General features: G+C 35.7%; 2 protein-coding genes across 2 annotated transcripts in view; one reads left to right on the forward strand and one right to left on the reverse strand.

Moving 5' to 3' along the window:
- LOC105202791 overlaps nt 1-15,964 on the forward strand; it is a 153,811-nt gene that overhangs the window by 88,002 nt on the left and 49,845 nt on the right.
- LOC105202760 (ceramide synthase 6) lies at nt 4,127-8,757 on the reverse strand. The gene is made up of 8 exons (XM_011171423.3): nt 8,289-8,757; nt 7,736-7,925; nt 7,207-7,324; nt 6,456-6,568; nt 6,033-6,363; nt 5,208-5,326; nt 4,973-5,117; nt 4,127-4,859 (listed from the first exon to the last, which is right to left on the reverse strand). Exons 2-8 carry the CDS (start codon nt 7,912-7,914, stop codon nt 4,737-4,739), a joined length of 1,128 nt encoding a protein of 375 aa, XP_011169725.1. The 5' UTR covers nt 7,915-7,925; nt 8,289-8,757; the 3' UTR covers nt 4,127-4,736.

A 15,964-nucleotide genomic window follows, 5' to 3' on the forward strand; every position in this document is an offset into this window, starting at 1 on the left:
TGCAGATTCTTTTATGTAAACTTGTGTACTACCAGGAACCAGCTTCTGGTTGCATCTTTAAGCAGAGGCTAGTCTCGATTTTATTGGATTTATTTTCCTACCTTTAAAATGTGTTAAACGTTAATGTACTTTGGCAGCGAAATGTTAGATTTGCGTATGTATTTACCGTCGTGCACATCCGTGATTACGCCTCGCAACAGCGTGAGATGCACACGCCTGCGTTCTATATGTATATCGACGGTGCTTCTCACGTTCGTCTCATGAAAGACTGTGCGGGTAGAGTTTGAAAGTGATTATAGTGCAACAAAGTAATTGACACTAATCGAAGTTAATAATCCGTTGAGGGTTCCCGCAGGATACGGGATAATCGATGAAAAAAGTTCCTCGTGGCTTATTTATTTTACCAAGATAAATCGCTACGAGCAACGTAACTGACTGTATCTGCGCTCCGTCCGCAATTAATATGGTAAACAGTGCGGGCTATGCGCGCGACTAACCATTTTCGCGAAACCTAACGCCATACACGAAAAAAATCGCGCTCCCATCCTTTTTGCTAAACTACTATAATCACAGCTGAGCGGTACGTAAAATATCACGTCGCTTCAAAACACTTTCAAAGTCAAGCAACTGAACATTATTGAAAATAAGACTTACAAGTTGTCAAAATTAGCATATCGCAGGATTGGTGCGTTAGCGACGAGTTTGATACCCAGGACACCCACGTTGAATTAACAATCAAATTAAAATTCATTATGCTAATTAATACAAAACTTCGTAAAAAAAAAAAAAGAAACCAAGTTTCTTCGACGTGATGGAAGCAGAGATTTTCTATCGCGGCGATTTCTCACGACACGCTACGAATTTTTCTTTTCCGATCGTTTCGGAATTCATGTCGAATTATCTCGATTCTAGGGTAACGATCGTAGCGATTGAACAGAAGTGCATCTTCCGTCGAGGATGCAAATACGAGGAGGACACCGAGTACTCAGAACGGCGATCAAGTAGTACCAGCCAGCCAAGCAGGCAGGCAGGCAGGCAGGCAGGCAGGCAGCCTAGAACGCGAACGGTACACGCGCATGTATAGAACGCCTGCACCTTTGACCGGTCGAAGGCTTCTCGCTCTTCTTCTCCCCTTCGGCCGTCGCTGGCTCGCCCCTCTTCGGGGCAGAGGTGGCTCGAGTGCACGGGATCGCGGCTCGGTTAGGTTGTTGCGCACCAACGGAATACGATCGTCGAGAGATTCTCTTTCTCCCTTTCTCGCGAGGAAGGAGCGCACGGTGGGCGCCTCTCTGCGCGTCGTAGTTATATTTAGATTCGCGCTGAGCGACTTCGTGCTTCTTGTTTTACATCTCTTACCCCGCGCGCCAGCGTGCGGAGTCACCGGCGTAGCGGCATTAGCATTATCGCCACCACGACGACAACGACGAGGACGACGACGACGACGACGACGATGGAAGAAGGGGCCTAGGGCACGCTCGGTCCTCTGGTCTGTACCCCACAATTTCGCAGCGGGAGAGATCTCGCGAAGATCGATCGTGCATCGTTTAGACTATCGAACGATTCTCTCCGTTAAAAGGAGAGACCAGACCTGGTCTTTGGAACGTCCTCGAACGTCCTCAGATTTTTCAAACGGCTTTCTATTTAAAAATATTCTCCTTTTTTTTTACTAGAACTTTAAAATGTGTTTAATCTCATAATTCTTTTCTTTTTTAGGGGGAAAGTGTTCTTATTGGCATCATTATTACTACATGTCTTGATAACATTTATTATTAAATTCAATTTAATAACGTGATATTTTCTTGTTTAACTTAAAATTGTTTTAAGACTGAAAATTTATTCGGTGTGTGCAATTTCGTGAAAATATACAAAATCACACGATAGATATCAGCACTAAGATTGAGCTACGACTGATAAGACATTTCGATTATTTATATTGTGTCTTCACATATTGGTCGACGTTCTCTATTAAATATAATTTCATGTTAATAATTTTTTTTTTCAAAATTCATATAATTTATACTGTATAATTGAATTAAAGAAATTTTTTTAGCTTTACGAAAGTGAAAATTACAACATTTAAATTCAAGTTTACCCTCTTTAAAAGAATGCATTTGTTCTACTTTTTTCTTCATTATCTTAATCGCGCAAAAAATGTGATCATTCTGTACATCTAGCTAAATATTACCCTCGTCATTTTGTTCGACTAACTTCATGTACTGTACTTGATGAAAAGATTGGCCAGAACTATTGTCTAGCGAAGTCACTTTTGCCCGGAAAGAAGCGAAACAATTGTATACGCATCGGTGGATTGAGATATGAAGAACAAGTAGACACCCACTAGCGACTTTTCTTTTTTTATTTTTTATTTGATTTTTTTTTTTTTAATATTCTCTTTTTCTCAACCGCGACTCGGTCTAGGGAATGGAATTCCTGTGTAAAATAACCGAAGATAGCATCTCTTAGGAAATTGGAAAACAACCGCACCGGACTATTACGCGGCGTTCTATCTGCTTCACTGCATCATTGTCGATGCTTCTATCGTTTGCACACATGTTTATAAGTGAAACTTCAAATATTACGGGGGTGATGCCTAAGGATATCTATTAATAACGGAATTTCTTCTCGATTGCTCGTTATCTTTCATCTCAAGTGATTTCCTGGTGACTATTACGTTACACTCCTGTCGTGAATAAGAATATCTTCAGATTTTTTTTTAAGTTAGAGATATATTTAAAGTGACAACTGAAGACGCACTAAAAAAATTCGATGTAAATGAGCCTTGCCAGTCGAATAAAAATCATTACGTATAAAATATCGTGCCACTGTCAGAAAAAAATTTAGTTTTTTTAAGATTCGAGCTCTTGTCAAACTTCATAAGCGATTCATCAGCCGAGTGTCTTTTACCATGTAGAGCAAATTATTTTCTCAGGCATTTTTTCAAGGCAATAAATATGTTACGCTGTAGACCGTATTTGTGTAAACAACCGTACGTCTCGATATTTCTTGCTCATACAATTAACCTTTGATTTATGAACTTATTTCTCAACAAAAAGAACGAATGGAAAAATAACATATCTCCGGGGAAAGAAAAATATTTACCTGCGAATTGAAAACATCGAAGCCTTTAGGAAAGAGTTATTCAACGGCAAAATAAATGGATATTTTTAAGCGTGGATTTATTAAGTGGTCGTTATGTATGGACCGCTTATGAATGACTATATCGAGAATATATCTTTATGTCGCATTTATAAATGGGGAACATGATTATGCAAGAAAAGAAGTCCGTTTAAGCCAAGATGTTTCATCATAGGTTTCGGCGATATTCAAGCGATACATAAATAAATTTGATAAGCAAGTAAAAAAAAAAAGATGCTCTCGAGTTTCGCGTATGCCGTTGCTGGCGCATAAAAAATCACGTGACTGGCGGTATAAAGTACGCACGACAGGACAAGGTAGATGGCCCTTCTGTTTCGGACTCTGTTAGCGTGTCCTTAATTGGCCGATCGAGGCATCGAGAAACTTCCTCGTTTTTTCGCATGCACCCTCGCATTGTGAATTCGCTTCGATCGAGCGAGCGTATTCGATCGGGTCCTCGCGATCAAGATGAGAATCGGACCGTGAAACGCGTAGAGCATGTTAAGCAAGAGGACTCTTCTTAATTCCTTACTGAATCCCTCTCTCTTTCCCAGAATACGTTGTCGTGCTCTTAAAACTTCTCAAGTACATCCCGCGAGTATAAAACGTCAAATAAACTAAATAAATGCTTCGCGATGATCGGCGATACACGCAGGCAAATTGCACTGTAACGACCACATAATTTTGACCATGTAACAAACCGCTTTTTATAGTTATTTCTAGTTCCCTTCTTCAACTTGAGATTTATACATGTGTTATTTGAACGCACGCTTTCCGCTCCTCGTCCGTCGTTTCGTTCTGTTTTTTGTGCCGGGAATTATCTCTTCACTAATACCGCATTCTGCTGCGTAATGCGCAGAAGCGCGCGCGCGCGCGTTCAAAACGAGAGAACGAGGTGTTCCGTGCGCGGGGAAGCAATTTGTGAAATCATACGCTAGCGCACTAGTTTAATCAAATTTCGCGTCGAGAGATAGAATAAGAGCGATTCGTATATGATTAATTAGTAGAAATTTATTATTAATTGAATTGCTCTTATGCTTAGCAATCACTGACTGATGCTCACAAAGTATGCGAAAATAAATACATTTTTCAAAGTAGTTACGTGATGTTAGATTCTGAGAGAATATTGATGGAGGTGTCAGATACATTGACACGGCTTTGGTCCATTCTTACATCTTAACTAAATATTAAGAATTCGGTTAAAATGAAATATATACTTATAATTAATTCTTAAATAAGATGGAGTTATATGAATAATTGTTGATGTTTTACGGTTTGTCGCCGTTTGTTTTCTTTTTTTCTTTCGTTGACCTTTGTAGATATATATACACTCTTAAACGCAAATACATTTGAAATGGAAATACTAATGAAATAGTAATGAAAGGGAAATTGGAGAAAGTATACATTTTAATTACTTTCATTTTTATGAGAGATTGAATGGGTATGTTAACATTAGTGCCTTAGATTACAAGAGTAAAGTCGCATTCGAGATTTTATATCATACCTGTAGGAAGGAAGATTAGCATTTGACTAAACGTCCGGATGAATTTTCTGCCTTGGGATAAACTTTTAAAATAATAGCTTACGTAGCATGCATTTTGTTAGTTGGTTTTCAGTTTCGAATTTGACTTGTTAACATGATTTGTGTTATTGTTGGTGGGAATATTATTGGCCAAAGTGTCGGATACTTCGTCGCTGCTATTACTGCGAATATCACCCTCTATCTGTAATGATTTTTCCACAAGAAAAGATTAGCATATACATGTGCGTTCATTCATTAATATCGAAAAAATGTCCCAGTAAACATGCACACGACATATAAATCAGCAGTACATACCTGACCAGCATTCAAAGCGCGGTACGCGAGCTTAAGGATTAAATAAGTCCAAATAACGTGAAGAAACAGTAGTAAAATTAGTAAAGAATTAAAGACATAATATGCAGGGAATATCGGTACTATTTTAGGCCCTTGTATAGATGTGCTGTAATATGTATTAGATCTGAATTAGTATCACATAATCTGCATCCGAAATATTTCTAAGCGATTAAAATCTAAATATATTAATACATACCTATAAATTATCCAAAATGGATATACACCCATACGTGTTACGATCCAGACAATTACAAATACGGCATATATACAATTACAAACTTTTTGATAATTTGCATACTTTGCCAGTTTTCCCGCCTGCAAATAAAAAAAAAAATGAATAATAATTGGATGGAAATGAAAAAAAATGAATATTAATTGGAAATAGAAATAAAATAAAATGTCAATGAAAATGTTAAATATAAACGAAAAGAGCACTGATATTAATTGTGCCGGACCTTAGTATTTAATAATTATTTTATGAATTATACAATTTCCTGCTTATGTGAATTGTGTGCTAATTGAAATAATGAATACGGCATTACCGATCGAAAGCAATTATTAGTGCTCGATTATTTTTCTAGGTGAATTTTATAAACAATTACAAGATTTCCCTAAACTGTGCGCCGCAATTTTGCCAGATTTGTCGGCCATGAAACACAATCTCAAAACTAAACTGGAATACAATTAAGAATAAAATTACAAATTAAATTGACAAGTAATTTAATAATTTTGACAAATAATTTCTTTATAAAATATTCTCTTTTTAAGATATTTATTATTATAAAAAAAATATTTAATTGCTTGCCAATTTAATTATGTATTTTGATTCACAATTTTAGAACTATTTTAAGTTTGACAGATAATCGGCGGCTGAAAATTATATTTATGCAAAATTATTATTATTAAGCATCAAGACTCCATTTGACTGATATCGGCACTTTTTTCTCTATATTTAAAAAAAATATATATAAATCAAAATATTAAACATCAAACACAATTTTTCTCCTTTAAGCACGCTTACCTCCAACAATATATCCGCGGAATCGTGCACAAGTAAGACCAGACTGCCGATCCTCGTGAGATTCCCGACCCATGAGAAACACAAAAGTAAAATTGTCGCTATATGATGAATAAACAGCTGCCAAAAATCTTTCCTTTTCGCATCAAAGAATTGAGAAATGCTTACTGCCCAGTAAAATGCCATTGCTATCATATAATACCACCATACATCATTGGTAACAGAGTGATAGGGATAATTGTAATAACAATGCTTTATGTCCCAAAGCCACGGTTTATCCCATAGAACAACAAGGCCATAGAAAAACGCAGACGCATGATACAAACATTTCCAACTAAAAAAAAAAAAAAAAGAATTGTACATGGTTTGATAATGTGATGTATATGTACATACACTGTGAAACAATGCATTAAGAAAATGACTAACCAACATTCACAGAATTTCGTAAGAGTAGACGGCCTGTCTTGAGAACGATGCAGCCGAAGCCATCTCTCCACTTGCCTTTCAGACCAATCTAATTGTTTAGCCAATGCCAAAATCTTAAATCATAATTGTGTGTTACAAAGTGTTAATATAATAAATAGTAATACATAGTAGTTAATAGAGTACTATTCAATCTATTGTGTTTTAATACCACTATAGTATTTATTTTCCTTATCATGATTCGTAAAATTTTTTCTATGTAAAAATTGTTATTGTTACTGATTATTGATCATAGATCATAGATCATTATTGGTCCCAGTTATACAGGGTGTTTATTAATGGTTGTACCCATCCTGCCGCAAATTTACTTTAGAACACTATAAAAATGTCTATAGTTCTGAATGTGTTTTTTGAAACAGGTATTGCATATACGGAATAGGGTTATCTTTATACGACTTTTATAATTTTTAATAAGGTAATGAACATACGTATTATCTTCCGTATATGCAATGCCTGTTTCAAAAAACACATTCAGAGCTATAGACATTTCTATAGTGTTCTAAAGTAAATTTGCGGCAGGGCATTTTTTACCATAGGAGCATAATTTACCGACGGATATGTATTTCTAACATATCCGTTTATTATATTAGAAATAACAAATGCGTGCTCCTATGGTAAAACGTGGGAACAACCATGAAAGAACACCCTGTATATACTTAATAACATTGAAATTTTTTTTACATTAATTACTCACCTGCTTATATTTAGGTTTCTTATTAAGGTATGCTTTTTCTAATATCTTGTTGGGCTCTGCTCTTTTGCTTCTAATATCTTTTATACAAAGCGATTTTCCTAAGGGAATAAACCAGTACCTATTTAAAAATCAAGTAGATTAATATAAATGATATCCCTAATATGACTCCAAAGTGTATAAAAAAATTTTAATTGAGAAATTTAAAGTCCAGTAAACATGTGGCACACAGTTTGAAGGAAATGTTTGTAAATGTTTATAAATTTACGTTTGTAAATAAATTAAACACATATTGCTTTAAAAATGTGTATAAATCTTTCATTGTATATTAAATTTATTTAAAAATTGTATATTAAACATTTTGCAATTCTATCACACAAATTTTTCAATAACATTTCAATAACATTTCAATAACACAATTTGTGTAATCTAATTTTTTTTTTGAAGTAAAACGTTATAATCTGAAGATAAGATATGAAACTTCGGTAGATAAGATATAAAAAACCAATCCAATGACGCTTAATCAGCTTACCTCTCAAGAGTATATCTTATTCCTAGGAGAACCAATGCCATAGGCAACGCAAATATTAAATGCTGATGATTAGCATACTTATTGTCTGCATTTGGACTGATATCCTGCCACGTAATATTAGGAGGCAACCAAATGTCCGACGACCAAAAAGTGGCTGATATATTTCGGAAAATATTCATTCTTCTGTGACCTGCAAACAGATATCCACGATAAGAAAGAGAAGTGATAGCTGATGATTCAGATCGTAAAAACCAACTTGAACTATAAATAATATATCAGATTGCAAATTGCGCGCTTGTTTTATATTAATAATCACTACAGACGATTCGTTAATGTGTAAGAATACCTAATTAATGGTACAATGGAAAAGAATCAAAGGATTACGCCACAGAAATTAATCAACATAAATCTTGTTACGCCGCCTGTACCAGCATGATTAAGAAACGTACTTCCACATGAACAGATGTGGACGAGAGAGAATGAGAGCGAGAGAGAGAAAGACAGAGAAAAGGCGACGTCGAATGGATCTTGGCAAGAGGACGCGCGCACTTACCCGGAGCCGCTTCGGCATATACCACGCGATCAGAAACGTGCCACCAAACGGACGAGAGTGAGGTGAGGAAGCGCGCGCATTCGTGCCACTGATTGCGCCGCTTCGGCCGTTTCTGTAGCGAGTGATGCGCGCACGTGGACTATCGGTGCTCAGATTAGCGCCCTGAATGAAACAGGGGTGACGCAGGGCGACACAACAGCAGGGCGGTAGTCTTGGACGTCTCGCGAGAACGCGGCGAAACTAGACCCGGTGAAGCCGCGTACGCCTCGTAACCACAAAACATATATAAAGCTCGTAACTGCTGCACCAAGTCTCGCTAGCATTACGACCGCTATCAGCATCCCACTACTACCATCACCGCCACCGCCGCTGCCGCTGTCGCTGTCGCCACCACTACCACGAGGCGCAATTGTAATACAATCGATATAACGAGCCTATTTGGCCGCGAGATTCCATTCTTGCCCGCTTTGATGGTCACGTCACACTGCCATCGGCGCCGCACGAGCCGAAACACTTTTAATTATCAATTTATTTCTATCCGCTTCAATTCATTTGCGTCTGCTGGGGGACGAGCGTGTTACATAAAATTACATTATTGAGTGGAATTTTATAATTGTAACTTTGTATTATATTTGCTCGGCTAATTTTGTGTTAATATAAATTGATTATTAATTGATTTTATTAATTTTTTGCAGCATGAACGTAAAAAGAAAGATTGAATTAAAATAGGTGAATTATACAATTGTAATGTTTGTTGTAAGTATGTTTGTTTCTGTTAATTAAACTGAACTATTGTTAAAGTTAGTCTTTGATTAAAGTTTCTATGCAGCACAGAAGCTTGCAGCAACTTTGCATACTGCATTGCAATGTTGCAAATACATCGCAAAAATTTTTTTGCAATATTATTTCAGCAATATTCCAGCCAACGTACTTTATTTCGACTTATCGTGAGTTTCTCGACATTAATTACATCATTAATGATTAAAACATAATGTTAATACAACGTAAAAATATCATATAAATGATATTGCTTAAATTTATCTAAGAAAAATTATTTTCGATTAAATATATATATGTTATTAATAATCAATTTTGATTTACATTTCAAATTACACCAAAATTATGAACGAAAAAGTATTTAGAAAATAAAATTCGGTGTTTCTAAGCGTCATCCTTCCTAAGAATAAACCATACTCATATTTAGCGATTATCAATCCAAGATCCTTATCAACATTCTTTGATTTTTATGATCGTACGAAAATTAACCCTCGCGATGACCCGTGAACACTTGTTAATGGATGACGTAGCCGTGATACACCAGGTCAATAGAGTTATCAAAAAGATGAAGAAATATATTTTTTTTATGAATGTAAATATAAAGTTACAGTTTTTACTGATTTTTACTTAGTTTTCCTATTATTTGTTTGAATATAATAAATATAATAAACTTGTATAAGTTTAATAAATGTATCATATTCAAACGAGTAATAGAATTATTATGTATGTATTGATAAAAAAATAGAATTCTTTACATTTTATATATAATTAATTATTTTATATATAACAAGCTATTTAGTGATATCGTTTATGTTATGCAAATATTACTACATTTAATATGTAAACGTAATAATAAAGCATAAGACAATACTGAAACCACGAAAAAAGTACGTAAATTGGGTTATCTAATTGATGTCAATGGTCAAACGTCAAGATACTTTTATCATTTTTTAATATATCATGCTTGCTGGGATTGCAGCAACGTTTTAAAAATATTGCTTCATTTGTGAGCAGTATTATCATCATTAGATAGATACAGCGCAGTTATACTTAATTACGTAAATTATTAACGTAATTAAAAAACCACACGAATAGAATAAAATAAAGAGCGCATAGCATTGTAAGATTTTTCACTCACATTTTAATGATTTTAATGATTCATATTTTCAAAATTGAATTTGAAGATAAAGATAAATGAAATGTCTTAGAATAAAATTTTTGGTTCTTGAGTATAAAAATTAGGGACATATGATCTTTTTGAAAGTTATTGCAATTTTCAATTCATTTGAATTTATTTTTGTTTGCTTATTTGTTAATAATTATTTGCTTTTAAAGTCAAGATTTCATAAACACTTCATTAATTTTGATATATATTATGTTAAATTTATCTCTATAAATTTATCTTCAAATGTTTTGTACTGAAGATAACCTGTATATTATATAATTAATATTTAGATAAGCTCTTCAATCGTAAAATACAAATTGCGTTCGATATTTCTGCAATTTTTCTTCACAGTTTATAAATTTTTTTATTGAATTAATCTTAATTAAGCCGATTCGTATTCTACGCAGATTGGAACAGCTACATTAATTGTAAGAACGCGTGATGATGTAACGAAATTTGCGTCTATCATACTTTCAACAGACTTTTATATCAGTTTTTTTCATATCATATCTACTGCGTGTCACATAAATAATTTTGTGTTATAGCTATAACCGCGAGAATAAAAACTTGAAACATAATCATGAAGTCGGAATAGAGTAATATTAATGCTATAAGAAGCATATATAATATCCCCCACCCTGGAAAAACTATAAATTACTTAGTCCGACGAATATGCGGTGCGCAGTTTGAGTTGGAAATTGTAAAGATAAAAAATTATTATTCGGCATGAAGAACCGCTGTGACTGACACAGGCCTTCTATTCTCGTGGTTTAATTTCGTCAGTCCGATATCACATATTATTATTTATATCTACAGAGTTACCGCAATTATAAAGAAACACATAAAAATTAAAAAAATCCATTATACGCAATATTTACATTTTATTATGTTTAAGCGAATTTACAATGTAAAATAAAATAATTATCACTAAATGCCTAACAAAACTAACGAAAAAGAAAACTAATAATAAATTTAAAATCACTTTGAGGCTCGTTATATGCAAAGCAACAAAATATCAAAAGTAAGGGTCAATTCACAAATTAAATATATATGTACATTCCTTTGTTATTTAGCTCTTGGATTGATCCTTACTTTTGTTGTTTTGTTGCGAATGAAAAATTGCTAATACGCCAAATACGAATTACATACCGTGCGCCTTAGGGAATGTGTGCTTAGAACGTGTAATTTTAGCCTATCTTTTCATTCCGCGGACATTAATAATCCATTAGGACAGTAGCAAAATTGTATGGCGCCATCGCTTGCATTGAGATTCGATTTAACGATCGGTGCCGATACGCTTTTTCGTGTCATTAAACTGCGCTCAGGTGTACATTACGCGCAGTTTCGATATTCCACTCGCGATTCGTGTCATGTGATTTAATTTTTCTGCTACGTAATCACGGTACTTCGCGCCGCGGACTCGATACCGGACGCTCGATGACGTTTACGTCCACCTGCAAAACGGAGCAAAACTTTTATTTATATATATATATTCATATTTATATTTATATTCGTCTCTGTATCCGTTTTACGCCACATTAATTCCTTAACTGCGTAAATTTTGCAACATTAAGACCAGTTAAACAGTATGAGTTTAATGATAGTTATTATAACAGTATCAAGAAAGTATGCGAAAAAATGCGAAAAGTTTTACAGATTATGCAACATTCGACATTGAAAATGAAATGTAGCTTATCGCGTTTGCACGTGTTTTTTCCTTTTAAAAATATTCTGAATTAGGATGTGAAAAACAATCATTGTTTTCTTTATTAATTTGTTAAACACGAGTAAAAACATAAATTTATTTCATTAACTTTTTATATTAAGAGTTTAGCAGGATATTTTTTAACTCATTAATACACTTTCTTTAGTTTTGCATAAAAAATTGTTTTGGACTTACTGAAAGAGATATACATATAATATTCTCAATGTTAGTTATTGCTACGACATACATCTCGAAAACACTAGCATAGTATAGTTCACGGTAATGGCAGAATGTAATACGAATATAACGTGTCGCAATGCATAAATGTCACAATCGACTAACTTTACATGGCGTTTCCTGCATTTAGAACGTGCCTTGGAAAGTACGATCGCGCTTCGCGTATGTGGTGGTTTCAATAGATCGGCGAAAGGCATCAGGACCATACAGATCGATAAAGCACAATTATATGAATATAGGACATGTGTACTTTCCAATCGCGATAATATCGCAGTAATATTGCTTAGAGGAATCTGCACAATTTGAAATGCACTCTCTAAAAGCTGTCTTTTCTAAGAAAACATCAGGCAAGGCCGATCTTTACATTCCTCATTGTTACAAAATTCCGAGCGATTATAACCGAAACGCGAAACCACAATCGATTCTTCCTATACCATTTTTAATTCCGAGAAACACAATGAAGTATCTCTCTCTTTCTCTTTCTCCTCCTTTTCCTTCTTTCTTTCCCTCTCTGTCTTTCCCGCAATTTCTTGCAACTCGCTCGTTAGGTAGCAATTAACAAACACTACGTCCCCGGAGAACGTAATCGCGTTTATTTTCGATCATTGGAGCGAGACACTTGAGACTGGTTTGTGTTCCCTATCGTTGCGCCGTTTAGACTTCAACTCGAGAGGAACGAGAATGACTTCTTGCACCACGTCGTCATCGTCAAATCGGTCTACGACGAGGAAATCCCTGTTTTCACTCTTGCGGAAAACATCTCGGTTCATTTTGCGCAAAGACCGCGCGAAACCAGATCCGATCCGATCCAGTGCGCGATTTTTTATACGCTAAATAATCAATTTGTCCTTAGCAAAGTAAATCTTTGACGTGAATAAAATATAATATCACAATAACGTCATAAAATGAATAAAACTCTAAATAAGAAAGTCGTAAAAGTTAGATAGATATTAGAGAGTTGCCGAATGCGTACTCTCTACTTAAGTTATATTTTATCATATTTGATGCTGATTTGTACACAAATAACTATTGAAAATTATAGCTTGACGTTTCAGGTAATTACTAATATAACGTTTAACTTTTCACCAATAGCAAATTAATTTATTGTAAGCCTTATTGCAACATTCTGTAAGATATAATTTATATACGTATAGGCAACCGATAATTTAAATCGTATCTGCATGGATCTCCTAATTGATATTGCTTTGAAAGTCAAATTAAAATGAATAAAAATACAAAAAATTATTTTATAACTTATTTTATCAATAATTTATTGAAAATAGAAATAAATATTTTATAAAATAAGTAACAATAATTGGATTTATTTTTATAATTGATATATGTTTATTTATATAAATGTTTTGTTTAAAACTTGTAGTGATACGATTTATAAAATTTGATAGGTTTTATAAAAATATCATTTTAATTTTTACAATAATTACGAATATGTATGAATGTAAAATACTTTACAGTTAATCCTTTATGATGATATAAAAATTGGACATGAAATTGCATAGTTACATAAATTGTTAAAAAAGCATCAACCGTATCTAATTTCTTTTTAAATGATGGTATTCAGCAACCCTTTTCTAATAATGCAATTAAATAGGAAATCTAAAAAGTTATTAGACGTGTAGTATTATTTAAGTGGAACGATGATGGTAATACGCGAGCACATGAAATAATGACAGTGGAATCGGCCACCATGCGAACCAATAAATAAACAATTAAAGGATTAATTATCGAAAATAAAAGTGCACGTATTTTTTTTCGGGATAGCAAAGGGAAAACAGACTGATAATATTCCGAGGTGCATACATGCTGTTTTATGAGCGAACACAAGCGAGAATAAGCGAGAAGAAAACAGGCGCGAGGTCGAAGATTACAATTCTACAAACGTAATACACGTCGGTGCACAACGGTGCATGGACTGATCTTTTTTTTTTCCTCCCCTTTCTTCATCTTTTTCTACTCCCTCGCCGACCGCAGACTCCGAGGCTCTGCAGCGAGGCTGCGGCTTTGTTATGAAATAGACTTGAAAGCGAAATGCTCTTTCCCGCTGTTTCTGTCCCTCGCACGGTTCCCTCTCGGTGAGCGTTTCTCTTTGCCATTCGACTCGTAGCGTCAACTCGTACCGTTCAGCTCGTACCTAGCCTTGCTTTCGAGACCCAATCCCGTGTCAACCCGAACGGTCGTTATAGTCGTCGGCTTGGCGAGCCTTGTGCCGCCTATATTTCTGGTTGAAAGAGAAATTACGATTGTTCCTACTCCGTCAGACGGAGTTGCTTTATTCTTGTGGCGATAACTTTACACCGTGTTAAACCCTAAGTGCCACAGTGGAGCCTTGCGTGACTTGAAAGAGCATTTTAATTAAATAATTAAAGCGCACGAGATAGTATAGAATTATATTACTCTGCAGAAAGTACATTACTTCAGCGTATGGAAAAAATTATATATTTTGCTTCTCTATAAATATATCGCATAAATAAATGTGCAATAAACGCGCGGCTACACGAATCGCTCTCTCGTCGTCGCCCCGCAACGAATCGAATTTTTCGCAAGCTCGCACGTTGCAACAGCCAATTATCCATCGCGCAAAATATATTATCTCGTTTCGCCGTTATCGCGGTGATATCAGGGCAGATCGAAGAAACGATAGTTCCACGCTAGTGCCCTACAAATACACCCGGCTCGGAAGGAACTCGTATCCTCCACTTTGCGCCACATTCCAGACACCGCCGGGAGTGACTAATACCGAGACGATAACACGTGGCGAGTGCGCTCTCGCGGAGAATCGCGTTCGCGGACACAATTACGATAATGAATTAATACGCGTGTTCAAGCCTCCCCCTCCCTCCTCTCGCGTATCCCGCGTGCATCTACCGCGACTCATCGGCCGGCGTGATTAAATTTTCCGTGTTCCCGCCGGCGGGTTTCCCGCCGGCGGGTATATCCACCCTCGCGGCGCGACGCCATAACTCAATGAACCGTTCGCGATATCTCTCCCCGCGAGCGCGTTATCCCCGATATCGGAGCCCCTCGGTTCTCGTCGGCGCTGGCGCACAATGTGCCCGTGCTCATTAATAAATTTCAGGATCAAGGTGAACCGGTGCTCTCGTTTAAGCCGCTCGATTAATCCCGGGAAACGGACGCAATTATTTATGATGGCCGCGGCGTGTGTCGCCTTCGCGAGGAAAAGATCCCGAGCGATTTACGCACTTGCGTGCCACCACGCGTGTGTTGTGCAATGAATACGGGCGATACCATAAATCTCGCGCAACGGTGAATACGCGCTGATTCCCCGCCCGACGTAATTACGGTAGCAGTATCCCTTGCGCCTCGTCGTATTAGGCGATAGTGTAAATGAGCTTATTAAGCGCAAATTAATCGGCTAATCTCGGTGAGCTCGCGTTCGAAAGTGTAATCGATAGGAGGCACTTATCAAGCGGCTTATCTAGGATCTCGTAACGCATCGGGATCCATCTGTTATTCGCTTATATTCGAAGTAGTGGTGTAACGCGTCGTTAACTTTGTACTTGAAAAAGCAGGAGGAAACAAATCCTAAATTATTACAGTCTTATCCTTTACTTTTACTCGCTGAAATAAATTTTGTTTATGCTGTGTAATCACGAGACATTTTTAATTTGGGAATAGTTACATTTTTTCGACGTAAACGACCACTTGGAGTAAGTTTTATACCCAAATTAAAAATTATTGTTGCTATAATATATTATTGTTTTATAATTTATTAATATCTATAAGAACATTGATATAATCGATATTTTTTGAAAA

The sequence above is a fragment of the Solenopsis invicta genome, chromosome 3 (assembly GCF_016802725.1).
Source record: "Solenopsis invicta isolate M01_SB chromosome 3, UNIL_Sinv_3.0, whole genome shotgun sequence".
In the NCBI taxonomy this organism is placed as follows: domain Eukaryota; kingdom Metazoa; phylum Arthropoda; class Insecta; order Hymenoptera; family Formicidae; genus Solenopsis; species Solenopsis invicta.